Here is a 27363-nt window from a genome sequence, read left to right as displayed (position 1 = left end):
GTGAAAGGAAAAAAGTTCCTGCATGGAGACGATGGCCGGAGGAGTGAGGGGACGGCAGACTGGATTCCTACAGGCGGGACTTCCCTGCACCCATCACAAGCTGTCCGAGTGAGAGAGACACCACATGCAGTCTGCACACACAGCAGCACAGAGAGGAGAGCTGCCTGAAGGACTCATTCATCCTGACATGTCACTTTGGGAAGAGTGCCTGCGACAAGAGCAATAGGTGAGTTCAAGCTTTAGCAGGGCTCTGCCAAGACACATTTGTAGGCTAGGCTAGTCGGGAGTGACAACGTGTTGAGTTAAAACATCTGAAGTAAAACATAGGCTACCATTTTTTAAACTAATAAATCTTGTCTTACATTAACAATAAGCTAGTGACAACCTGTTTATTAATAAAAAATATATTTTTATTTATTTATAGGTTACCTATGTATTTTCTCTTCTTTATGCTGAATATGGGGGTTGAAGATGCTGCAGATTTAGTAGAGCATTCCAAATAGAGAGAGCAAAGACAATGTTACACTTGTCAGGAATTATGGTACAAATATGTTATTGGAACTTTTTCCCTTTGATAGTAGCCTAATCATGTTGGTGATTGTTAGAATGAAACTGAAATAACCTGTTTCAGGTAGACAATTTACACAATGTGGGCACAATAATGTATTAGTCTGAGTGATTTTCTTTAAGTTGAATGAAAATAGAGTTATTGTGCAGACTATTAAGAGTTGGTTTTATGTATATTTATCTTTCTTTCTTTGTTTCTTTCTAAGCTCAAATATTGTATTTTTTTATTCTGGGTTTTAATATTTTGTGTGCTTTATTCGCTTCCTAGGTGCGAGCAGTGGATTACCCGGTCCTGTGCGAGGTTAATTTTACTGCTACAACTTAAAACTTCCAACATGGCTCTGGGGAAAATAAGCACTGCAGAGCATTGTGTTCCACCATCTTCATAACAAACACAGTGTTTCTGAGGACGCTGCTTCAGCCATGAATGCAAAGGGGTGTCAACTCCTGGTGTCTCCGTGCAGCGTGTCCCCATCACTGAGCATGATCACAGGACATCAGTCCACGTCCATCAGGATACCCGCGCGTGGTGCCAGTGTTTCTCCCCAAAGGGCCCATCTCCGTCCCTCCTCAGGTGTGATGGACCAAGTGAAAGGAGGAGGGGCGATCCCCTCCGTAGCTCCTGGGAAACAGAGCGGGAGCCCAGGTGTCCTTCCAGGCCTGTGCCTCCGCAGGCAGGTGTTGTTGACCAATGGGACACAGCTGAACCTGCCATGTGCCTCAACACGCTGGCACCAAGTGGCTACTACTCGTCACCATCATCTCCCACAAAGCACAGCGGCTGCCACCGTTCAGACAGGACTGTGCTCCTCTAACAGCAGCTTCAAAGGTAACACGTGAGAGTGGATGATGATTCAAAATAGAGTGTCAGTGTCTGGCACTAGACTGTCTGAGGCCATTTACACCTGGCGTTAACATGCGTTTTCTGCCATCAGATGATTGCAATCAGATTGTACTTGACCACATTAGCCTGATTTAATTTACACCTGGCGTTAACATGCGTTTTCTGCCATCAGATTGCAATCAGATTGTACTTGACCACATTAACCTGATTTAATTTACACCTGGCGCTAGCATGCGTTTTCTGTCGTCAGATTGCAATCTGATGGCAGAAATGGGTGTCCTCTCAATCCGCATAAAATTGCTGTATCCAGATTGAGAGGACACATTGCATTTACACTTGTGTGTTCAATGTGTACACAATGCGTCCCTGACCACCTTCGGAGGTGGTTTAGCTGATCAGATTGCAATCCGTCTTCAATGTGTTTTAGGGTCAAGCACAATCTGATTGCAATCTGATGACAGAACACACATGTTAATGCCAGGTGTAAATGGCCTCTCTGTGCGTAGGATTACTAAGGATTTACTAAAAGAACGACTAACCTATCCACCTTATTTCTAGCTGCCATGATGCCTGATGGGGTGCTTCTTCCGCTTCCGGTGTAATTTTTTACACTGTTTTAACTTGACAAAAAAAACGTCTATGAGGATTTTACAGCAGAGCCATTCTGCTCTACAGCCGTGTCGTTCGGGTGCTGGGATAACGTAATGCATTGTGGGTAGTCGGCTACTGTGGCTAATGCTAGCGGCTAGCGTAATAGTTACTTTACATGGCAGTAAAACGCCACTGAATGACCAAATTGATTTAACTTTCAACCATTTCGAGTAACACTGTTTCCATACGGACCCCCAGCGTTGGTTTTGTTGTTTATAACGTGACTATATTTATAACTTTTATAACGTACTCCAGTTTCCGGTTTATAATTCGGGTCTGCAGCCGAGTATAACAAAGGAAATTGCAAGCTGCAACAATAAGTCACGTTAAACCGGACCTTGTACCCACAATTAGTTTTTTACAGTGAGGCATTCAAAAATAAGGTGGATATCCAGTGGCTGTGCACACACCTGCATGCAATTTCCCTGTTCAATAGAAAATCAGGCTCATTTATATGCGTCAGTGTTAATTGGCATTGACCATTTATGGTTGGATTTGGGCGGATCCCCTCTGGACTGTGATTGATAATGTGGTAATTGCCTGCAGCAGGTGTGTGGACACTTGTCTCCCAAAATGTGCTTAAGCCAGGGTCAGAATTGACATAAATTATTGGCCTAAAATGTCTTGTTTGCTTAATAACCATTGTGTGGTGTTGTTGTTGTTGTTGTTGTATTTACATCACTACTTTGCATGGAATACCTTTGCAAGATGACGCTACATTGTGAAACACAGATTGGATCAAGACAAATTATTAATATTAGTCCCTACCAATTATAAGCCCCAGAACTGTATTTGATGCCAGATTCTTTAACCAGTTATGGAAACCTGTTGGATGTAATCCGCACCTCCAAACAAACTCTCCAACCTCAAAATGGAAACATCACACATGCACACCATCCATCCTATGATAGGCAGTCTGACAGAGTGATGTTGTGAACACCCTCCCCTCTCTTCACCAGCACAACTGATTTACTGTACACATCTTACTTCACGTTACTGTGATCTCCCCGCCCCTACTGTCTTCTGTCTGGACCTCTTGTTCTCGTACTTATTGATAATTAACCAAGCTGACATCTTGTACCTGTGGGCGGAGGAGAACAGCTCATCAGTAATTAACAGAGCAGAAAGCGTCTCTGGCTTGTTCTGGTTGGTTAGGAGGATTTCAAATAGAGGCCTCAGCTGAACCAGACGCACTGTGTCGCATTTGAGTTTGATTTGCATCAGGGGATGTCTTTGGTCTCTCTGTCTTGTGTAAACAAGGTTATTATGTTAATATTGTAAACCCGATCCCACAACAGCTAATTGCATTTGGATCCAAGTTAATCCCTGTTAGTTTTTTTTAGAACTGTCATCTTTGAAAGTGGTTGGTTATGCAGTGCTTAGAGGTACCGATTAAACATGCAACGCTGTAATGCATTCGGGAACGAATAATTTAATAATCTTTGGAATTATGAAGGTGGCTTTGACAAATCTTCCATATTAATCAATTCAGATTGATTTGGCATCTGCGAGCTGCAACCCTACTCCAAATTATCCGTGTGGCTATATTTGCACATTCGTCATGTTATATTGCTAATTTGTCATGAATCTACAGCAGTACATTTTAATCTCCCACCAGTTTCTCACTAAGATCTAAACATATCATTCAACTCCCTCATTAAGCACACATGTCAGAGTTAATTTAACTCAAAGTGTAAAAGCAACACTAGCCTATAAGTCCATAATCATCACAGTTCATTTACATTTTTACAGACATATCAGCTCCAGGAGTGAAGAGACAAAACTTCAATCAACTCAAAATAGGTTTCACGGAAAAAAATCAACACCTATTAACAGTGGGAAAAATTGCTGTGTTTATACTTTTGGGTTATAGTTCAAATAAAGTATTTTACAGGTGGATATTTGATGGATATTTCAATGGATTTATTGAGTTGAAGGCTTTGTGTCCAGCAGGTTGCTCTGTGTCTGGGCCGACCATGGAAGTATTTGGTCAGCCAGCTGGTGCCAACTTGAGGGTGACCAGCAGTCCCATGGTTGTCCAGAGCCTGGGTCCAGTCGCTGTAGTGACAGGCCAAACATACACTTCAGGTCCTGCGCCACCACATCCACAAAGCATGCTGGGACCCTATACTGATGCCAGGTGCGTAATAGAGAGCCAAAGTGGAACGTCACTTCCTGCTTCAGCACTGTACCAGAGATTTTCATCCGCCATTTATTTGCTCATAGACATTTCGTAAAATGCGTATAAAAATAGTTTTACTTGTTCAAACCAAACGTTACAGATATATTTAAAAACAGGAGAGATCGCATAACATTTCACTCAGACCAAAACGTAGAAAAATGCGGGTTTAAAGAAAATATTTTTTCAATGTTGTTTTTTAAAGTTTTGGTCCCAGTGAAATGCTATGGTCTCTCCCGATTCTAAATATAGCTGAACCGTTTGGTTTGACCAAGTAAAACTCTTTTTATACGCATTTTACCAAATGTCTATGGGAAAATAAATTGCGGAAGAAAATCTCTGGTACAGTCCTGAAGCAGGAAGTGACGTTCACTTTGCCTATCTATAGCTATGACGGTATGATGATAAGCTCACTAAAACCTATACGACAGCATTATTAAACTGGTCAACAACAATCTGTTTCAGATCCTTACTGTCCAGGGAATCTCTGGCATCTACGACCCTCAGTCTGTGTGAGACCCAGTCGATGTGGAGCGGCAGACACGAGTGGCCCTATGGCTACCGTGTCCTCCCTCCACTGGGTCTACCTCAGTGCTCCACCCAGGCCAGTGAGGGTGGCGAGCAGCAGCTCAGCCTCTCCCCAGGCACTGCCATGTCTGGCACCACCACCATATCAGGTGCCGCCAGCACCTCTGCCTCCCTGCCCTCCTACCTCTTCACGGGCGATGCCGGTAGCCCCAAGCAGGCAGCGCGCTCTAAGAAGCGAGCTCTCTCCATGTCCCCGTTGTCCGACGTTATGGGTATTGACTTTAACTCCATCATACGCACCTCGCCCACCTCGCTGGTGGCTTATATCAATGGTTCCCGCAGCTCTCCGGCCTCCCACCACACCCTCTCACCTGTCCAACCGGAGGTGTACGGTCACTTCCTGGGAGTGAGAGGCCGCTGTATCCCCCAGGCCAACAACCCCCTCGGCGCGCCGGGCTCTTCGCTGGCGCTGGCCCCGCAGACGGAGCTCCGGTCGGGGACAGAAAGTGGCCGTATGCAGAGGCTCGAGGAGGGAGGAGCTCTGGAGAGCCAGATGGCTAACATGGTGGTAGAGCAGCAGTGCCTCCCAGAGGAAGGGGGGGCAACGGAGAAGACTTCTTCAGCGGTTAGGAACCGACCCCCCGACCACCTGCTGTCATCACGACCGTTAGAGCCAGAAGTCTTGACTGTTGTCCAAGCAGCTGCTGCTCCTCCACAGGGCCCCCCGCCGCCCTACCACTCCCACCAACACATCCACCTCGTCAGGCCGCGCAGCCAGATGAAGGCCCCTCCTTCTCAGGACCCTCTCTCACAGGCTCCCGTCATTGCTCCTCCCAGGCACGGGCTCAGCTTCTTGCCCCAGGTCCCAATGCTGGAAGAAGAAGAAGGAGAGCTGGACGACTACGGGGGCCACTGCTGCAGGTGGGTGGACTGCAGCGCTGTCTATGACCAAAAGGAGGAGTTGGTCAGGCACATAGAAAAGCTCCACGTGGACCAGCGCAAGGCCGAGGATTTCACGTGCTACTGGGTGGGGTGTCCACGCAAGCTCAAGGCCTTCAATGCCCGATACAAGCTCCTGATCCACATGAGGGTCCATTCGGGAGAGAAACCCAACAAGTGCACGGTACACACCATTATTATGGCATTCCAGATGATAGCAGATGTGCCTCTTTTCCATGCAAGTGAAGCAGCTTATACGGTATCTTCCACCCTCATAAGATACTAGAAATCCCCACAGATGTGAAGAGTCTCTTTGTGTGACCAGGCTGAGAAGCTTGCCATGGAAGCAGAAACATGATGAGTGGCCAGTGGGTCACCGAGTGCAATTCTCAATGTTCTCAGTGTTGCCTTCAAAGCCATATCGTGTCTCGTTGAGGTGCTTTCGAGTCCTCCAGCTACAGAAAAGAGCAGATGTTTCTTAGGGGACATTCACACCCAAATCGCTTTTGGAGCTGCCAGCGTCTTTCTGCAATTCATTCTCTATGGAAGGACGCGCTAAACGTGCTCCTCTTTTAATGAACGCACCTGGCGTTTAGCGCTGGTGGCGTCTTTTGTTTTTGGAGGAGCGCTGTGGGCGTTTTAAAGCTGAAAAAAGTTGAACATTAGAGGAAAAGCGCGCTGCTCGTCTTTTCCACTCCTCCTACCTTCCCTCCTCCCGAGGGATCCTCGACCTCCGCTGCTGCCAGAATTGGCAATAATCTGGCTTTCATGTTGACAGTGAACAACATCAAACAGACAAAACCAGCTGGCTACCGTCCATGTGGTCGTTGTGTTCTGATCTGTACTGCACGCGACTACAGCCTGTAGTACAGGGGGAAACAAAACGGAGCGCAAAAAAAACGCTCCGTGCGCTGTGTTTTGTGCCCAATGGAAGCGCCCTCGACATGACTTTCATAGCGTTCTGACTGAAAAAAAAAACGCTTTTGGTGTGAATGTCCCCTTAAGGTGCAAACACTTCTGTAATGCCTTCATGCGCTCTGTGTTTGAGGTCAAGGTTTAGGGACAGAAATATGGCCTCTCTCTCCTCTTAGCTCTTAGCCACGGGGTAATTTGTAGAGCTGTGTGATAATTGACATGGGAGTTAGTTAACTGAATGATGTAGTTATTAAATCAGCACAAAGGCAGCCTAGCACTTTAGATCTGGCAGGGCACCATCAGAGGGCTCTCTAGTCGCTACTGGGCCTGTCAGCAGGAGGCTGCCTGCCAGGCCCCATCGTCGTCTGACACATTTGGCCCTGGTTCCGGGGAGGTGATGCTGCCCCCATCATCGCCTGGCTCTCCACAGGTCTGCTTCTGTGGCCAAAGAGTTGGGTGCTTCAATGAAATGGATCTAAAGCGGTTTATCCATACGGGCCTGATTACTGATGGACTACAGGCGTCGTTTCTTTGGGACAGTTGATTCAGAGGCGTGTCAGTTGAATTTGCTTGTAATCGTTAACGATCATTAGATTATTATTTTTTACCTCATCCACAGACAGTCCACATTGTAGTTAAGGTTTGCTTTTGCATTTGTGGTGTGCTCAAGTTAAAAAATAAAATAATATTAATAATACTAATACTACTGCTAATAATAACAACAACAACAATAATAATAATAATAACAATAGCAATAATAATAATATAAGACGAATCAGCGTGACGTCACTTGCCACCCAGAAATGCGTAACCCCGTGGCAGTTAACTAGTATGAGTTGTGCCAAACAAACGTTAATATCTCAAAAAGTATACATCACATCGCTTATATTTTGACATTCCGAGTGAGAGCAGAAGTAGCTCAAGAGTTTGATGTATGATATATGCATGTCGTGTTAAAGTTGTGTGAACTGTCGCCGTTTTTAAATTGTAAACACGGTCAGCCGGCTATAGAGTCAGACGCTCAAACTCAGGCTCCATAGGGTTCCATTGCCGTTGCCACCCAGTGACGCGGTTTGTTGACCAAAATGCCGCGCGGCCGATCCCTCGTATAGTCTCTAGAAGGTAGACAAATATTTGGCAAAATGGATACAGCGCTTTTTCCTTCTTCCTCCCGCTTCGTTTCCTCACTCCCACTGGGAAATACTTTAGAATTAGATGAGTAACAGGCCGACCATGTTTCATGTTGCTGCTTTCAACAAGTCACTTATTAACTCCATGCATACCTGCAGTCCACCCTTTGTCCCGACATACTGACTTATTAGTTGAAGCCAGCCTCTGTTGCTGTGAGGCTGCAGTCACTCCATGGGTCTGTGTACCATGTAATCATGCAATAATGAGCAAAGTATTCAGTGTCTCACAACCTATTGCAAAAAAAAAAAACAGAATATAAGCCAAGTTGCTTGATCTTTGTGGTACAGACTAACTGATTCTGAGCCTGAAAGGTTTTGACAAATTGAAAGAAATGTGCCAAGAATCACAGCCCGCATGCTGACGAAAAACGGTCGGAATCTTACAGAACACAGTCAGACATGCTAGCATTACTTAAAAGAGCCCACCTTATAAATCATATCATTGTCCCGAGATGTATAGGTTTTGTAAGGGAGGATGATTGGCAGTTAAATGAAGCGCGAGTCAGCATGCAGAACAATCAGGTAGCTCTCGTTACACATTAGTGAACACAGGGCAGGCACAGGCTTGTACCTGTCATCTCACAAGCTTTGTCTAATGATGATCGAACAATTTCTTAACACATCCATGACTCCTCGATGTATTTGTGCCATATACCTCTATGATCTAAACACATGAGGTTTGAAAAGCATCAATAGAACTTAATCACTTAATCTACAGATTTATACTGTCATTTTGAGTCCACACATCACTTATATTAGCAGTGATTTTGAAGTGAACAAAAGACAAAAAGCAAATCCCCCTCACTCAACCTATTGAACGTGTGATGTGTGTGAACACTCATCACATTAACGCAGCTATTCCTGCTGCACATATCAACTCCTCTTGATTGCACGAGTTTAGCAATTGTTTGGTTTGAGATAGCATCGGTTGCCATGGCAAACAAGATTGAAGGTGTGTCCTTGTTAATGGGTCCTGTAAAGAGAAAACATCGCATGGATGCAACTGGGACGTATCCTCAGTGATGTACTGTACCCTGGGGTCATAGGATGTTTCGGGTCTCGCAACATCATACACCCTCGCCCAGGTGACCCAGCCGGGGCCCCAACTTACGTCCCCAGTAGCTACCCACAGTCAGCCCTCTAAGAAGGGTCGAAGGTGGTCACGTGGTCAGGGCCACTCAATCCGCTGCTCCGGAACTACTCTGCCGGGACCGGGGGGGGGGGGGAGGGCTCTGGTACGTAGAGGGACCGGGCTCTGTGGGTTGCCACCCGGCCGGACTCCTCCCTCATCTCACCAGGTCTAGGACCTGTAATACAAGTAAATTAACTGGGACTTGGGAAGGTTCATAGAATATGTATGGTGACCTTCAAAAACCCTTCACATGGTGGGAATTTGATATTTTCAAATTCTTTTATATTGATTTTGACTAGCCGGACCTTATTGTAGACAATCGGGTGATTCGGTCTATAGAAGCCAAACTTGAGAGGTCGGCAGTGGAGACCCGCACGCACACACCAATATCTCTGTGCAAAAAAAAGGGGGGTACGGTGGTGCAGTGGTAAGCGCTGTCGCCTCACACCTAGAAGGTCCTGGGTTCGATTCCCACGTGGGATGCTGTGAGCGCTGAAGGAGTGCGTGCCCGTCCGCATGTCCTCGAGCGCCCACCGCCCGGGTGGGGTCGTCAAAAGGGCTTTTCTGTGTGGAGTTTGTATATTCTCCCCGTGCCCCCTGGGGGTTTCCTTCATATAGGAACCCCTCACCAAAAACATGCAATATCCTGGTCGTTGAAGTGGTGTCTCCTCTGGTCGTTGGGCGCCTGTTCGGAGGGAGGGGAACTCGTTGGAATAGTGTGATCCTCCCACGTGCTATGTCCTACCGGTGAAGCTTCACCCTGTCAGGTGAAAAGAAGCGGCTGGCTACTGCCCATGTCTCGGAGGAAGCATGGAGGCAGTTTCGGCTCTCCCCAGATCGGCAGAGGGTGCTGCAGCAACCAGGATGAATAAATTAAAATTAGCACTAATGGGGGATAAAAATGGGATTTAAAAAAATCAGGAAAAAATATTAATAACAAAAAAAGACTCAAAAAACAGTCCACATCCTGAGATCAATGCAAAAATTTTGTTTTGACATCTGTGAGGTCAAAACAGTGCTCAAAGTGCAAAAAGTGAACAAGCGAATTAAAAAGCAGCCAAAGTTTCAGTCCTTATATCATCAGTGCTACTCTGTTACACAAGAACAGATATAGAGACTAAAACAGATTGCATATACAGTACATCCCCTTACTGATGCCATGTGTTTTCCACTGTCACGCCAAAACTGAAAATGTGACGTATCCCTTTGATCAGTTCAAGTTCAGCGAGGTACAGTAGATATCCAGTGAAGACAGAGAGCTAGATCACTGAGGACATTGTGTCCTGAACATGTAACCCTATAGTTCCATGCTAATCCGATTAATTTCCCTACATGACCAGCTTGAAATTCAAGCCTTATAATGCCGTTGAATGCAGGCTTGAGCTTTCAGGTTCGTCAACATTTTAAGCGCGATCCTCACAATGGTTTGGAGGGAATTCATTCGATTTTGGCAGCAGAGTCTGATGCTTCAGTGCCCGCGGGATAAGTTTTCACAAACAGGACCGTTTATCATCCTGCGTCAATAAACAAATTATTTGGCAAACTCTATTTTCAACTTCCAGGGGCGGGGCGGGGGGGGGGGGGGATTCAGGCTACACACACACACACACACCAGCAGTCACACTTGTTTTCTGCTTTTAAAATATATATAAAAAATGAACTACAATAGGTGGCAGCTTAAAATTAATTAAATTAATTAAAATTAATTAAAATTCATGTGTTGGTGGCTCAAAGTTTTTGTCATCGTCAAATGAATCAGTCAAGCTCTTAATACAATAACAGTGTGTCACAGCTAAAACTTTTTAACACGTTTCTCAAGCTGTCGTCATGTAAAAACCTTGTAACTCCATGTTTTCCATGTTTTTTCTTCGGTTGAAAGATTCAGTGCTCGAGAAAATTCTACTACTTTCAGTCTGATAAAAAGGAGAGAAAAAACTACTTTCAAAGCACATCTCCACATGAGTTTTGAATCATGTCAGGAAGTTGCAAAACAGTTATTTCTCATGAGCAAAATACCACGGGGACAGGGACTTTAACAAGTAAAACGCAGATATTAGGAAACCGGTGAAACTAAACGAGGAAAAACAGCAAAGAGGTTAGAAATGTCACTGACAGCGAGGAGTGGAGATGAGAGTGAATTGACTGGGCACTAGACTGCCTCTGCTGGCAGAGCGTGGCGCTGTCATTGTTCAAGCAGTGGCGGTGGGCGCCTGCCAGCACCTGTCAGAAGCTGGCTGTGGAGCTGATACACTGTCGCTTTCTTTCCAGCCCAAATGTCCCTCGCCACAACTAAAAAACCCTGTGTGCTTTATGAGAGCTTCATGAGAGAGAGACAACAAGAGAGAAAGAGAGAGAGAGAGAGAGACCCAACCCCTGGCCACTACTGGGCTCCTGGCAGTGTGTTTTTTAGTCTTGCGCTGCTCTCTCTTGTCTGTCCGCTTTGGTTCTGAATGACTATTTATCATGCTTTCACTCTCTATCTGCGCTGCCTTTCTTGAGGTACACAGTGTGAATGTTCTGTTGATCCTTTTCTCTACGTTATGTTTGTTGTTGGTAGACCTTCCTAGAAACATCTCACACCTGAAAGAATCAGGTGTGAGGAGATATTTTGAGAAGATGGTAGTGTCTTTCTCACTGTATTGGTCCACTGTTTAGTTCAAACCACTCTTTGGTCTCACATTTGGTGCATTTTCCTTTGTCCAAACAAATAGTCAAGAGCAAAAATGGACAAATGCCCGTGCATAAAATGCTGTAGGCGTTTTTGAGGAAAAGTACGTGTGTTGTTTCTGTATGATTGTAAGGTGCGGAATCCGTTTCTGTTGTATGACACGCTGTAAAAGTGGCTGTTATAGTCATAGCGCGACCTACTGGCATGGAGACATCTGCAAGGTCTCCAAATGCCTTTGCTGCTCATGGCTTTCGTATATATCTTCGGTTTAAAGAAGGTGGCATTCATGTTTTGTTTTTGTTTTTTTGTTTTTTTTGGGGGGGTACCCTAAGCAATTATGCTTAGGGTACCAAAACGCCCAGCAGCGGCACTGTGTGTGTATGTGCGTGTGTGTGCCTGCGTGTGTGTGTGTGTGTGTGTGTGTGTGCGTGCGTGCGTGCGTGCGCGCGTGCGTGCGTGCTTTCAGACACAGATTGAGCTTGTTAGACTTTAGGTTTTAAATCGATGTCGACAGGAAAGAGCAATTGGCCCGGTGAGCAACGAACAGCAAACGTTTCTCCTGGGTTTGCAGAGGAATGCTGATATAGTGCAATATTAAAGGAGAAACCTGAGGGTTTTGGCGTAACTTTGCTGGGGGCAAGTCATCAGTATGTGAGGAATCCAGTGCTGGAGAAAGAATAACAAAATGAGACATCTGTCTCCTCTATGAGGCTTAGTAAGGACATTCCAACCCCCCTGTGACCAGGAAGAGGGGGAGCAAAGTCCTGCCCTTGGCTTGCATTGAGAAAGCTCCGATGATTCACATAGTTTCGACATGAGGTCACTGTAGTGGTAAGATATTGCAAAAAGGAGACATGTTTTGTTGACTCGGATTAGTATGATTAGTCTTTCCTAAAGCCCCCTGGAGTAAGGGCACCAATCATAATGACGATATCTAGTGTAGTCATTTAGTCTGAGCTTTGCTGTGAATGCATTCAGAACGTATTGTAACAATTATATTATGTTTGGTATATTGATAGCTACCGACTGCTGTCAAGAGGTGATGCAAGGGTGGGGAGGGGGGGGGGGGCACTACAATACAGTAATGTCTGTATAAACACTGACCCCTGCTGGTTTCACTGATAACCATCAAGCACAATGTATGAAATGTATTAAGGCGATTCTTCCAACAACCTGTGATGTTACACAGCTAGCAAAAATGAATGGCACTATATATGGAGTAGATGTCATACTACAGGTAGGAATATGCAGTCTTTAATGCTGGTAATACAAACACAACCTTGATTACAGCAGCAACTTGTCACAGATTTTCTGTCTATATTGGTCTTTGTATATTATAGGGGGGCGGAATGGAGAGTCAGAACTGATCATCTTGTGCTGTGAGAGACGATTAAAGATTCATCTCATTCGAGCCTCGATGAATATTTTAAACATCTTTCAGTTTTACAAATCTGCTTTGTCTCCTGCGGATATTTCTAATACAAAGGCAATGTTGTCAGAATTACTTACAGTAAATAAAATCTACAGTATAATTTGTCCAATTTCATATTTTCAAATGACATAATTACACAAAAATAATAATGAAATGCAATAGGAATGGCTGGCGAGATCATTGCGGTTGCACGATCATCAATAGTGAAAACAAAAAAATGTTCCCCACTGAACAAATAGCGTTTTTTATTTTAAAAACACTCCGAGAACAGAAACCTTTTACAGTATGAAAGAACAAAAATGTATCTGTCTCCCTTTGGCGCTTCTAAATTTGACTCCCACTCTGGGCCGAGCAGCTGCACAGCACGCACACCGTCTATAAATCATAGAACTAGTGGTTTGGGGCTAACTTGAGTGTCAGTTCAGTCTAAATTAAAAGCATTTCATTTTAGCATTCAGGAGTATTCCTTTTGTCACGGCCTCCCACACGCTGAGGCTCAGCTGCAGGTCTGTGCCTCTGCAGCTCCAGCCTCTAGGTGTGTGTGTCCAGCTCCAGCCTCTAGGTGTGTGTGTGCAGCTCCAGCCTCTAGGTGTGTGTGTCCAGCTCCAGCCTCTAGGTGTGTGTGTCCAGCTCCAGCCTCTAGGTGTGTGTGTGCAGCTCCAGCCTCTAGGTGTGTGTGTGTCCAGCTCCAGCCTCTAGGTGTGTGTGTCCAGCTCCAGCCTCTAGGTGTGTGTGTCCAGCTCCAGCCTCTAGGTGTGTGTGTCCAGCTCCAGCCTCTAGGTGTGTGTGTGCAGCTCCAGCCTCTAGGTGTGTGTGTGTGCAGCTCCAGCCTCTAGGTGTGTGTGTGTGCAGCTCCAGCCTCTAGGTGTGTGTGTGTGCAGCTCCAGCCTCTAGGTGTGTGTGTGTGCAGCTCCAGCCTCTAGGTGTGTGTGTCCAGCTCCAGCCTCTAGGTGTGTGTGTGTGCAGCTCCAGCCTCTAGGTGTGTGTGTGCAGCTCCAGCCTCTAGGTGTGTGTGTCCAGCTCCAGCCTCTAGGTGTGTGTGTGTGCAGCTCCAGCCTCTAGGTGTGTGTGTGCAGCTCCAGCCTCTAGGTGTGTGTGTGCAGCTCCAGCCTCTAGGTGTGTGTGTCCAGCTCCAGCCTCTAGGTGTGTGTGTCCAGCTCCAGCCTCTAGGTGTGTGTGTGTGCAGCTCCAGCCTCTAGGTGTGTGTGTCCAGCTCCAGCCTCTAGGTGTGTGTGTGCAGCTCCAGCCTCTAGGTGTGTGTGTCCAGCTCCAGCCTCTAGGTGTGTGTGTGTGCAGCTCCAGCCTCTAGGTGTGTGTGTGCAGCTCCAGCCTCTAGGTGTGTGTGTGTGCAGCTCCAGCCTCTAGGTGTGTGTGTGCAGCTCCAGCCTCTAGGTGTGTGTGTGTGCAGCTCCAGCCTCTAGGTGTGTGTGTGCAGCTCCAGCCTCTAGGTGTGTGTGTGCAGCTCCAGCCTCTAGGTGTGTGTGTGTGCAGCTTCAGGTTGGAGACTGTAGTGTTTCTATATGCAGTGCTGGGCAGTAATATGTAACTCAGTAATATTATTACCCAAATATATTACTTTCCCCAGTAACAAGTATTGTAAGGGATTACAATTTCCAAAACACTAACGTTAATAATATTACAGAGAGTTTCTAATCCAAGTAACTTCAAGTTACAGTACTGCATTCACATTGCTTTCTCCAGCACTGGCACAGCATGCAAGTAATATAGTACTGTAATATAATGAGAAACATACCTAATGAATTACTTTTGAACCCAAGTAATAAGTAATGTCATATTACTTAAAAAAGTAACTTATTACACTTCCTGAGTAACTTGCCCAACACTGCCTATATGGCACCGGATGGAGCAAACAGTCCAGAAATGCCCTTATCATTCGTATTGTATTTGAAATAGAGGTAGTACAAATTCTGCTCATCTGTGGCAAGTGCATGACATTGGACTGAAAGGACATTTACTGTGTGCTAATGTGCGGTTACAGTTTGAGGGCTGTATGAAGGCTTTCTCTCGGCTAGAGAACCTGAAGATCCACCTGCGCAGTCATACAGGGGAGAAACCCTACCTCTGCCAGCACCCTGGCTGCCACAAGGCCTTCAGCAACTCCAGTGACAGAGCGAAACACCAACGCACACACCTGGACACGGTGAGTTGCAGGCATCACACACACACACACACACACACACACACAGACTCACAGACACACTCGTGCACACACTAATTATAGATGGTACTTTAAAGCCTGTGTAAGTGTTTTTGGTTTGTCCGCCGTATGTACTGTATGTGTGTGTGTGTGTGTGTGTGTGTGTGTGTGTGTGTGCGTGTGTGTGCGTTTGTGTGTGTGCATATGTGTGCGCTCGCGTGTGTGCATGTGTGTGCATGTGTGCGCGCATGTGTGTGTGTGTGTGTATGTGTGTGTGTGTGTGTGTGCGTGTGTGTGTGTGTGTGTGTGCGTGCGTGCGTGTGTGTCTGTGTGTGTGTGTGTGTGTGTGTGTGTGTGTGTGTGTGTGTGTGGACTGCTAAATGTTTTCATAATGTGTGTGGTTGTGCAGAAGCCTTATGCATGCCAGGTCCCTGGCTGTGCAAAGCGCTACACTGACCCCAGCTCCTTGAGGAAACATGTGAAATCCCACTCATCCAAAGAGCGACACCTCCGGAAGAAGGTAAGTGAGACAGTACATGCCTTAATTCCCTCTAATCACAATTAACCTGCATTTATTACAACATCACATTATGATTCGTGAGACGTGTATAACTATATGATGACTATAGGCATTTTATATCTTGTAGCTACCTACCTACCTATACTATTATGATATATTGGTCACATGGTAGACATGATTAATCGATTAGTCGATCGCCAGAAAATTAATCGACAACTATTTTGATAATCGATTAATCGTTTTGAGTACAATTTTAAGAGAAAAAGTCTCAATTCTCTGATTCCAGCTTCTTAAATGTGAATATTTTCTGCTTCCTTTACTCCTGTATGACAGTAAACTGATATTATCTTTGAGTTGTGGACAAAACAAGACATTTGAGGGGCATCATCTTGGACTTTGGGAAACACTGATCGTCATTTGCCACCATTTTCTAACATTTTATCGACCAAACAACTAATCGATGAATCGAGAAAATAATCGACAGATTAATCGATTATGAAAATAACCGTTAGTGGCAGCCCTACTGTAGGCCTACAGTAGTATGCTTGTATACATTTTGCACTTCTTTTTTGCTTGATTAATCTAAAAAGCAATCTTCACGCATGTTTTTTTTCCCCCTTTTTTCTTGAGGAGATGTTTGACCATAGTAACTCGCTTCATAGCAAGCAGTGAATTTATAAACTCGGCTGAATTTGTCAACTCTGACATTCGCTGCCTACGGACTCTGCAGTCATGACTAACATTCTGCCTCGACCGACTCTCATTAGTGATCATTGCAAAAAAGACAAAATCACCTCTTGAGCGTTAAAACCACGGACAAAGAAAAAGTAATATTAACACATTTCACATCTCGTAGAAACTTTTTTTTGTGTCCTAATTGCCGGGTGGTATTGAGTTGTTGTTTCTTGCTTTGATGTCTTCTGCATCCCACTCTGCTGACTGAGCTGTATGACTGTTCGTGAACATAGTTGTCCTCGGGCGGCAGTAACTCAGGAGGTAGAGCTGTCGTCGTCTGGAAATAGGGAGGTTTCCGGGTTCGAGGCTATAGCTCCTCCTCCAGGCAGAGTGTTGTAGTGTCCTTGAGCAAGGCAAGGATCCCCCAACTGCTTCCGATGAGCTATCTCTCCCGCTGCAGGGAGAGTCTGGCGAGCGAGACTACCGATGGGCTGGTTGGCGCTTTGCATGGTTGTCGGCGCCGTCGTCGGCGTGTGAATGTGATCTGTGTGAATGGGTGAATGTACTGTAGGCATTTACTGTAAAGCACTGTAAAGTGTAAAGCATTTACTGTAAAGCACTGTCAAGTGTAAAGCATTTACTGTAAAGCACTGTCAAGTGTAAAGCATTTACTGTAAAGCACTGTAAAGCACTGTAAAGTGTAAAGCATTTACTGTAAAGCACTGTAAAGTGGTCGTCAGACTGCCTTATAAATGCAGTCCATTTACCATTTGCAGGTGTGCATGCGTGATAGATAAAACATGAAAATAAGTGACATGTGAGTTCACTAAAATACACACATCTTGTTTATACATACATGTATCATAAACAAACAAAGCACTCTCTATATATTTCTACTTTGGGATACTATAATATAACTACCGGTATATATAATATATATATAATATACAGTATACTATAATGGAGTTTCACATTATACGAACACAATATTGCAGCATGGTAAAGTTGAGATTGTTGTGTGCGTGAGAAGTATGGTCTTCTTAACACTGTCTTAGTGAAGGTTATGTCACCATAGATACAGCCACAGAAGGTGGGTTGTTACTAAAAAAAAACACTGACATTCTACAAAGTCTCCCACATGCACAGCTTCTTCAACAGGTTAAATTAATTAGATTAATTAAATTAGTTAGTAATTTTCCTATGCATTTTGCTAATGTCTCCTGAGATGGAATGCAAATTATACTTCAAGCATGAGAGACCAGTAAGAAGGGTCAATAAACTTTAATGAACAAATAGACAAATTAAGTTTGGCGTATGACTCCATGATATGATGACGCTGCTCTTGAGAGGAGAGAGGATGTATAGGATGGATAATCAACATCGCTTAATTATACTTTGGCATGTAGGACATCACAGATGACATCGCAGCAGTAAGTATGACATGACCGATGACATCAGCAAGTATGACATCACCGACGACATCACAGAGCATGGGGGGTGCTAAAAGCTGAAACTGGGCGTTAGCTGTAGTGGTCTTCATTCTTGAAATTTAGTCTTAAGACCTCACTTGTTTCTTACAAATATCACTGTGGCATTTAATGAGAACCCCGAGAAAAGATCCTAGGATGTTTTTCTGCAGATAATATAAGAGACTTTTACTCCCCATAGTCATAGATCTACCGATGAATTCATCTCACCGTACAAGAATCTAGATTAAAGACAAAGCTAATTTGTTTTTGTGCTCATTAAAATCTAGTAATGTGTTGGTTATGTTTAGGTGAGCTATAAGACTAAGTAGTACGTAGTAATGATGTCTTGGACTATTTTCAATAATGAAGACTACTTAGCTAATGCCCAGTTCAGGTCATATCACAGCGCACGCCCCCTTTCTTTGAGGTTGTATAACCCATTCATTGTTAGGCTCGCCCCCTTTCTCTGATGCTGTCTCCTCACCCATTCACAGTTTACCACACATGTGGCAATAACCAATCAGCCCAAACTATTCCTTCCCAGCTGATCCCAATCACCTAATCAGCGTAGTATATCAGGGTCCATGTTTTACTCTGTTTGCTATGTGCTGTGTATGTGCCATGTGTCATTCTCAGTTGCTGATCATCATCGCTGAAGCAGTTGTTTTCGCCCCACCTCCTCCCCTGACCACCACCATCGTCATGACTCCTGATTGAAGAATTCCCTATGGGGGATTTCCTATCCTATTCTTCACTGACGACGCCCTCTCATCATCTCAGGAGAGCGTCTCATATCATGGAGTCATACGCCAAAATTAATTTGTTCTATCATTAAAGCTTGTTAAACTTTATCTCATTATTGAAATATTATTAATATCTATAGCTTGGATAGTTTCCACCCCCACCACCTCTCATCTCAGTCAGAGACTGTCCATCCATGGCATGACCGTCCTTGACATACCAGTTCCTCAGTTCATACGCCTCAGGGATCTCTGGGTTGATCATCAGCGTGCTGCTGAAGGACGCGGAGAGGGACCTGCCTCCAAAGTCTGATAGCTTGGCCGCCTTGATAGCGACAATGGGCTGCCCAGCGCCATCAAATTGCTCTGCCTCATCTCCCCATAGTGTGACGGACACCATCTTCCCGGACATGTCCATCAGAGTGAGCGTCCTCTTGGACACTTCAGTGCCGTACTTGGTGGTGAGGCGGGTTACCTCGTCCGCAGCACTCTTGCACACTCCGATCACGTCCACAATGGCGTCCTTGTCTCTGTTCTCCAGTTCACTAATGGAGATGAAGTCACATTGCATCACGGGAACCTCGCCCGCGCCGTCATCGCAGGGGATGACGGAGGACTCTCTGTTGAGCGTCATCTCGTAGTCATTCTTCCCAAATGCGTACTTGTTGGCGATCTTCACTGAGCCCTTGGAGATGTAGAACACCTTGCCGACCTCGATACGGCTGTAGAACTTGTCCACCTCCTGGTTGAAAACAGCCACTCTCATCTCTCCGCTCTCGTCCACAATCTCCATGGAGAAGAGTTTGCCGTCACCACGAGAGTTGCTATAGTTGCGAATGGCACTCTTGTTGGTGACACGGGCACGGACGGTCCACTTTGACTGGTAGGGGTTGAGGCTGGCGATGGGCACAACTTTAGAGGAGCCTTCAGGAGTACTGGGCAATGTGGGCATGGCAGATGGAGCCTTCTTCACGTTGTTTGCACTTTGCGGCTGCAGGGGGCAGGCTGGAGGGTTGGGGGCTGTCTGAGGGCCTTTACTCTGACCATCAGTGTATTGAACGGGGTGTCCTATCCTCCCCGCGACGTCTTCAGCAGGCTTGACAACGTCCATGTCCAGGATGACAACCACCCATTGTCCGTCCTTCGTAACATTGGTCACATGCTTCTTAAGCCGACAAATGCAGTTGATGAGCAGTTTGTTCTCCTCGGCCACGGGCTTCAGCTGGGCCTGGGTGGAGAGCATGAAGGTGGACATAGAGTACAGCCCATCGCTCATTATTAGGCGATAGCGGGCTGGACCGGATCCCTCATCAATCTTGCGAATGCTCAGCACCTGAAGCACTGGGTCATTGATACAATTTCCCTTTGCCAGAGCCTCTATCGCTCCTTCTGAAAGTTTCGTCATATCGACAAAAATCCCTGAATTCTCTCTGTGGCCGACCTATACTCCCATCACTGATATACGATGACATCACTGATGACATCATCACTGATGACATCACTGATGACATCATCACTGGAACTTAGCCTCAGCCAGGAAGGACATCACTGATGACGTCATCGCCGATGACATCATATCCCATTGTGCAACTCTGCCAAGTTACGCATTCGGTAATTAATCGGCCCTAATTACCTCATTCAAAAATCGGTAGGGTGACCTACCGGTACATTGGCATGGCTGTAGCCCGAACAAAATTCTGCTCGCTCACTCACTCACACACTCACAGACACTTCTCATTCTTATTATAGGATTAGTTTGATGTCTGTTCAGTCATTATTATGCACTGATTATGACACATGTTCCATGTGTGTTGTGTCTCTAGCTGAGATCCTCTGTTGATGTGACCCAGGAAGCACTGACAGACTGTTTAACCATCCACCCGCTGCAACCAAGCCTCTCTCCTCTGGCGAGGACTGACAACAGCTTGGATCTGTCCCCTGGCACCTCCCATGAGCCATACTCGGGTACATATGTTTTCACTCCAACACTTATGGGCCATATATCCTACGCCCAGTGCAAGTGCAACATCTTTGCTAGTTTCTAGCACTTTTTATTTTAATGACCACTGGGTCAATACATCAAAAGACGTGTTTCAGCAACCCCGTAGTAATTAAAAGAAAAAAAGGCAGATTTTAAGTGCTAGAAACCAGCAAAGATTTTGCCCTTGCACTTGCACTGGGCGTAAGATATGGCCCATAGATTTCATAGACCCTTTTCACAGCAACTGTTTTGAGGCGGTAAAGCAGTTAATGACGGTTCCATTCCATAGGTGTTCCAGTGCCAGGGGCCCTCATTAATGTTATTGATTACGCCTCCTTTACTTCCTGCTTTACCGCCTCAAAACGATTGCTGTGAAAAGGGCCTATTATGTTTGATATTAAAAAAAAATACAAATAAAAACACGCAACCACCCCCTGCAACCATGTGCACATAATAGGTGTTTCTGTTAGCTTTGGCCTGTGTTTTACACCCTGAAGTGTGGTTTGTTTATCATCCCTGCTCCTCAGCTGTTCCTCAGGTGAAAGACTCCAACAGCAGTCCTCACCTGGCTCTGCTCTGCTCCTTACAAGATAATTACAGGTACTCCGCACTTTGGCATTTACTGTGTCCAGGTGTGAGCTTTTCACATTTGAATGAATGAACTTTGATCAGTTATTTAATTGATTTAAAAAATATGATTCAAAATGATGGTGGTGTGAAAGATGAGCATCCTCCACAAAATCGATCATTCACAACTTTTCAAGCATGTGTCGCAGTGGATGCTGCAGAGCCTAAATAATGTGGGGGGCAAATTCTCATTGATAGTAAAAAAAAGTTGACTCCATACTAAAGCCTTCCTACTCTATGTGACTGCACATAGCAGCAGTCATCAGCAGAAGAAAGACAGGCAAGAACAAGAAACAAGAACAAAGAAAGAAATCCTGTGGAATTTGTCTTCACAACAGCCAACTGTGGGAGCAGTGAACTCTACTGGCCGAGCCCATTGGTATTTCCTTTTCATTTTGAATTCCCATTGGCACACACATTTAAATGCTTCACAATCCCTTTTTCTTGCCTTTTTACTGATCTGAAACAAATACATTGGTTGTCATGGCTTCATGGCTATAAGCGCATAATTAGAATAATCTGATTAAAATAAAGCGCCATTTTCTCCCCTGGTGAAAGACTCGAATAGGGTTTTTGTGTGTGGGTGCTACACCTCCACTGTGAAGCAAGTGGCTGGGAGGAGATTTTACAGGTTGGGAATGACCAGCAACAACACTGTTGCCTGGTCAGCTCACAGGAAAACATCACTTCATCTAATAGGCTACACTTCAAAGCAGTGGTTCTCAAATGGGGGGTCCGGGGACCCCCCAGGGGTCCTTGAGGGGCGTTCCAGGGGGTCCTCAGCCAAAGGGGGGGTCATTTATTTTCGCTATAATTCCATTCATAAGTAACACAATGACTATTTTGGTTTCATACACTTTCTGTAATAAAACATCTAAAAGCATCAATCTTATTATCATATGGGGGACCGTAGGACAAAATCCTATCAAATGGGGGTCTAATTTTTGTCAGTTTAGGGGTCCCTCATGTGAAACAGTTTGAGAACCACTGCTTTAAAGCACACATGCCTTCATCTATTGAGCCTGGGATGGAGGAGAGCAGCCAGATGCCCACGGCTCCTCGCTGGCTGTGATTGTTCCCGGAGCAGCGGTAGGCCAAAGCATTCACTGCAGGATTCTGGGTAGACAATTGGGCCTGTGAAAGCAGGCCTCGCCTTTGCCTCATTGGTCTCAAGGGCTAGTATTAACGGACGCTATAGCCACCGACAAGAGTGGCCAAGGAATTCAAATAAGTGACTCGTACAATCTAAAAAGAAATGCCATTTAAAGTCTGGCGGGAGATGAGAATTGCTGTATTACTCTTTTTTTTTTAATGTTAAATCGATTGTAAAATCCTCGTTGCCATTTTCCTCTGCAGCTTTATGTGATCCCTTTCTCTGCTCATTCAGTCTTTGTATATTGTCAGCAAACTTTGGCTCCTTTAACACTCAAGTTATAGGACGAATCAGCGTGACGTCACTTGCCACCCGGAAATGCGGAAGCCCGCGGCAGTTAACTAGTATGAGTTGTGCCGAACAAACGTTAATATCTCCAAAAACTATACATCACATCGCTTCTATTTTGACATTCTGAGGGAGAGCAGAATTAGCTCAAGAGTTTGATGTATAATATATGCACGTCGTGTTCAAGTTGTGTGAACTGTCGCAGTTTTTAAATTGTAAACAGAGTTAGCCGACTAGAGTCAGACGCTCGAACTCAGTCTCCATAGGGCAGTGGTTCTCCAATGGGGGTCCGGGGACCCCCAGGGGTCCGTGGCACTTTGCCAGGGGGTCGGCGAAAAGTTTTCAGGATTTTTTTTGTGTGTGTGTGCAAAAGCTTCATAGTTCAATGAAAATATTTGATGCTTTAAATCTAAAATGGTTTAAGGATTACATTCTAATCTCAAACCTATCAATTTAAAAGTCAAGCACCTTATCGTGGAAACAATTATGCTTAGCCCAAAATCACAAATCAGAATGAGGGGGTCCCCGGTATATTTTCTATCTTGTAAGGAATCCTTGGCTGAAAAACTTTTGAGAACCTCTGCCATAGGGTTCCATTGCCGTTGCCACCCAGTGACGCGGTTTGTTCAGCAAAATGGTGCTCGGCTGATCCCTCGTATTGGCAAGTAGACCTATGCAAAAGTGTTACTTGGCAAACCTGTAGCCTACAGCTACATAAAAGCTAGATATAATATCTTCTCCTTTTTTGCCCTATCACATTTTTGTGCTTACTATGGAAAATACGGCATAGTTTACACCATCGTCTGCATCGTCAGCAGCCAAAATGAATGCAGCATCCCATACTGAGGCATATTTTAGTATTGTTTTAAAATAATATATAATTCACCAAGGCATATATTTCCCACACACACTAAGAATTACAGTAACACCGTCCGTGTCTATTTTGCAGTCTACTTTATATCGATTAAATACTGGCTCTGATTTCTGGTCAGTTCAGCTTATCCACCATGCTCGTTAGAATACAGATATAATCATTTGTTTGATAGATGAGGATGGTCAATGCAGTAATTAACTGTTTGGCTCCTCTTTAGTCAACCAGCAGAGTATTTACTCTAGTCTGAAACATTTCAGGTTTGTTGATCCTTCCCCCCACCAGCTCATCATCCCTGGGGACCAGCGTGGGCCGCGCTCTTCCACCTACGTCCCCCTGCCTCCCTGTGGGGCACCTCTGCAGAACAGCCAGCCTCCTGAACTACCACACCATAACCCAGGTACTCAGAGGGCTTTGTTTGAACCGATATTAAAACCAGTGTTGGGGGTTATTTATTACAAAAGTAACATATTACATGTAATATATTACTTTTACCAGTAACTCAGTAATATAACTTATTACTTATGGGATTTCAGTAATAACTAAATATAACATATTACTTATAGGATTTCAGTAGTAACTAAAACAAATTGAGATTATTATTATTTTTAATCAAAGCACATATTTAATTAAAGATACAATCATTTCCTAATCAAACTGTCTGTTTTTATGCGAATAACCACTACAGATGACAATAACAAGAATAACATTTAGAATGTTGGATTGTTTACACTGACTTCAAGGCGGTTGACATTATTTTTCGGGATGGTTCCGGGGCAGCGATGTCATTCTGCTGCTGCTGTTGCTTTGGTGAAAGTAATGCAAAAGTAGTGTAATAAGTAACAAGTTACTCTACACAGACAGTAATAATGTAAAATGACTTATTACTTTCAAATTAAAGTAACTAGTAATATGTAGTATATTACATTTTGAAAGTAACTTGCCCAACACTGATTAAAACACAGAAATATTGAATCTCACAGAAGTGAGTACCGTTACAGAGACCAGCTGCGTGGCATGGACGGCTCCTGTGAAAGGGGTTCAAGTAGGCTACAAGTTTCGCATCTGACTAGCCTATTAATAAATGTGTGGGTGGTTTGACAATCTGTTTGGACAGATTCTTTTCCACATACACAACGTTGATTGTGCAGTTATATCGTTATATTTGTGCACTGTAGCAGGTGGCTGGTGGTTTTTTCTTCTTGGTAGACAAAATCAGGCAGCTCCGCTCTACGTAGCTTTAAATAGATATATATCACCCCCCCCCCCCCCCCCCAGACTTGACAGCCGCAGTGATGTTGACAAGAAGATGTTCACAAACACTCAAGTCAGCTTTTACTGTTGAGATAAAGACTCAAACACTCATCAATGTTTCATAAATTGTAGATATTCTATATGAAGGCCTGAAATTGCAATGCACATTCTGGGGGGCGGGGGGGGGGGGCTGTAAACCATATTGTTCTTTGGAGTAAGGGGGATAAGAAAAAAGTGAGAGGAAGTAGAGGGACAGAATGTAGGGAAACAGTGGATGGATAAATCCAGAAGGAGGCGGTAATGCTACATAAAGGAGGACAACTGCCATAAAACACCACAGAAGAAGAAGAATGACGACATACATTGGGGATCAACGGATAAGTAGGGAGAAGGAGGAAGGGACAGAATGTAGGGAAACAGTGGATGGATAAATCCAGAAGGAGGCGGTAATGCAACGTAAAGGATGCCAACTGCCATAAAACACCACAGAAGAAGAAGAAGAAGGAGTAAGGGGGATAAAATAAAGCAAAAAGCCCCAAGAGGCCATGATTTTACAACAGCTAAGAAGGGGCAAAGCAGAGTGCCTAAAACAATATGTGCACCTAGACAACATCACTTGTTTCATCGTGCGTTCAAGTGCTATTAAACAGGCATATCGGAAAAACAAATGTCCTACCTGGGAAATGAATGTGAACGCTCTCCAGATTGAACGATGAAGTCAGAAAGTCAGAGAGGATTTGTGAGTCAACAGGAAGAGAACACAGAATCATGCATTTGGTTGAGGAAGCTGCAACTCATGAGTCATTTCATTGTCGATGAATCTGTCGATTATTTTCTCGGGTTAATTGTTTAGAAAATGTCAGAAAATGGTGAAACATTTCGATCAAAGCACCAGATGACATCCTCAAATGTCTTGTTTTGTCCACAGCCCAAATATATTCAGTTGACTGTCGACGGAGTAAAGAAACCATAAAATAATCACATTTAAGAAGCAGGAATCAGAGAATTTTTAACTTTTTGACTTGTCTTAAAAAATGACTCAACCCAATTATAATCAATTCAAAATCTTTTCTGTCTTCTCTCCTCGTCTGTAGAGCTCTCGGTGCAGATGAAGATGCTGTATTCGCTTCCATTGTATAGTGGCGTCACGACACAGTCCTCCAGCTCAGGTCACCTGAAGCGTGCTCATGCCTTTGGTGACAACCTCGCTCCGACAGTCCATCCTCTCAACGGGATGCACTCGTCACAAAGACCTCTGTCTTGCATTACAGGTGATGATGCCATTACTGTATAGAGACCATTGACTGTATATAATATCAATAGAGACACTGCATGAAATAGGCCACGCCCATCACGGGGGAAAGCTCTCTCTGTTCACTTCCACACACCAGCGTAATTTTCCTTGAATTAAACATAGCTAAAAGTGAGCAGCGCAGACAACAAATGTAAAAAATCACCAGTTAAAGTTTTTGTTGTACTCCCGAGGAAAACAATTGAGAATTGGCGAGAAGAAAAATGTGGATGTTGCTGTCAATGAAGTAAGTTGGAGTGTTCATCTTCCCTATATGATCTTTGTGTGCAACATGCACGCGACTTAGGAGAACGCCAGGATTGGGGGGGGGGAGTTTGTGTTTCCCCCCGTTTTGGGCGTGGTTTCTGAATGATGACGCACTCCACAGTGTCTCCATATAGTCTAAACTGAACTATTATTATTATAGGATCAGCACTTCACTTTATTGCCATGGATTTCATACCAGTCACCGTGTGTGTGTGTGTGTGTGTGTGTGTGTGTGTGTGTGTGTGTGTGTGTGTGTGTGTGTGTGTGTGTGTGTGTGTGTGTGTGTGTGTGTGTGTGTGTGTGTGTGTGTGCGTGCGTGCGTGCGTGCGTGCGTGCGTGCGTGTGTCTGTGTGTGTGCGCGTGCGTGTGTCCGTGTAGAATTGGATGTCCACAGCCAACCACAGGATTTGGGCGTGGCTGGACAAGTGGAAGGAGAGGACTTCTTCAGTGTGGTGGACCACTGCACAAGCCACAACTCCTGCATCTATACAGAAGGGTGACATATTGAAGGAGAGGACTTCTTCAGTGTGGTGGACCACTGCACAAGCCACAGCTCCTGCATCTATACAGAAGGGTAACATATTGAAGGAGAGGACTCCTTCAGTGTGGTGGACCACTGCACAAGCCACAACTCCTGCATCTATACAGAAGGGTGACATATTGAAGGAGAGGACTTCTTCAGTGTGGTGGACCACTGCACAAGCCACAACTCCTGCATCTATACAGAAGGGTGACATATTGAAGGAGAGGACTTCTTCAGTGTGGTGGACCACTGCACAAGCCACAGCTCCTGCATCTATACAGAAGGGTGACATATTGAAGGAGAGGACTTCTTCAGTGTGGTGGACCACTGCACAAGCCACAACTCCTGCATCTATACAGAAGGGTGACATATTGAAGGAGAGGACTTCTTCAGTGTGGTGGACCACTGCACAAGCCACAGCTCCTGCATCTATACAGAAGGGTGACATATTGAAGGAGAGGACTTCTTCAGTGTGGTGGACCACTGCACAAGCCACAGCTC

General features: G+C 44.8%; 1 protein-coding gene and 1 pseudogene across 2 annotated transcripts; one reads left to right on the top strand and one right to left on the bottom strand.

The window, feature by feature from the left end:
- Positions 1 to 990: 990 nt before the first annotated feature.
- glis3 (GLIS family zinc finger 3) lies at positions 991 to 26839 on the top strand (the record flags this gene model as incomplete). Its single annotated transcript, XM_083657405.1, has 10 exons — positions 991 to 1396; positions 4013 to 4202; positions 4707 to 5892; positions 15045 to 15206; positions 15613 to 15723; positions 20431 to 20572; positions 21116 to 21188; positions 23788 to 23927; positions 25876 to 26052; positions 26718 to 26839. 10 exons carry the CDS (start codon positions 991 to 993, stop codon positions 26837 to 26839), a joined length of 2709 nt encoding a protein of 902 aa, XP_083513531.1.
- On the bottom strand, positions 18738 to 20012 carry LOC310795678 (replication protein A 70 kDa DNA-binding subunit pseudogene; annotated as a pseudogene). The gene has a single exon. The product of its transcript is annotated as a replication protein A 70 kDa DNA-binding subunit pseudogene (transcript).
- Positions 26840 to 27363: the final 524 nt, after the last annotated feature.

The sequence above is a fragment of the Poromitra crassiceps genome, assembly GCF_964638095.1.
Source record: "Poromitra crassiceps genome assembly, chromosome: 21".
Taxonomy (NCBI): Eukaryota; Metazoa; Chordata; class Actinopteri; order Beryciformes; family Melamphaidae; genus Poromitra; species Poromitra crassiceps.
Note: the sequence above shows the minus strand (reverse complement) of the source record. Positions and strands in the feature narration are given on the sequence as shown.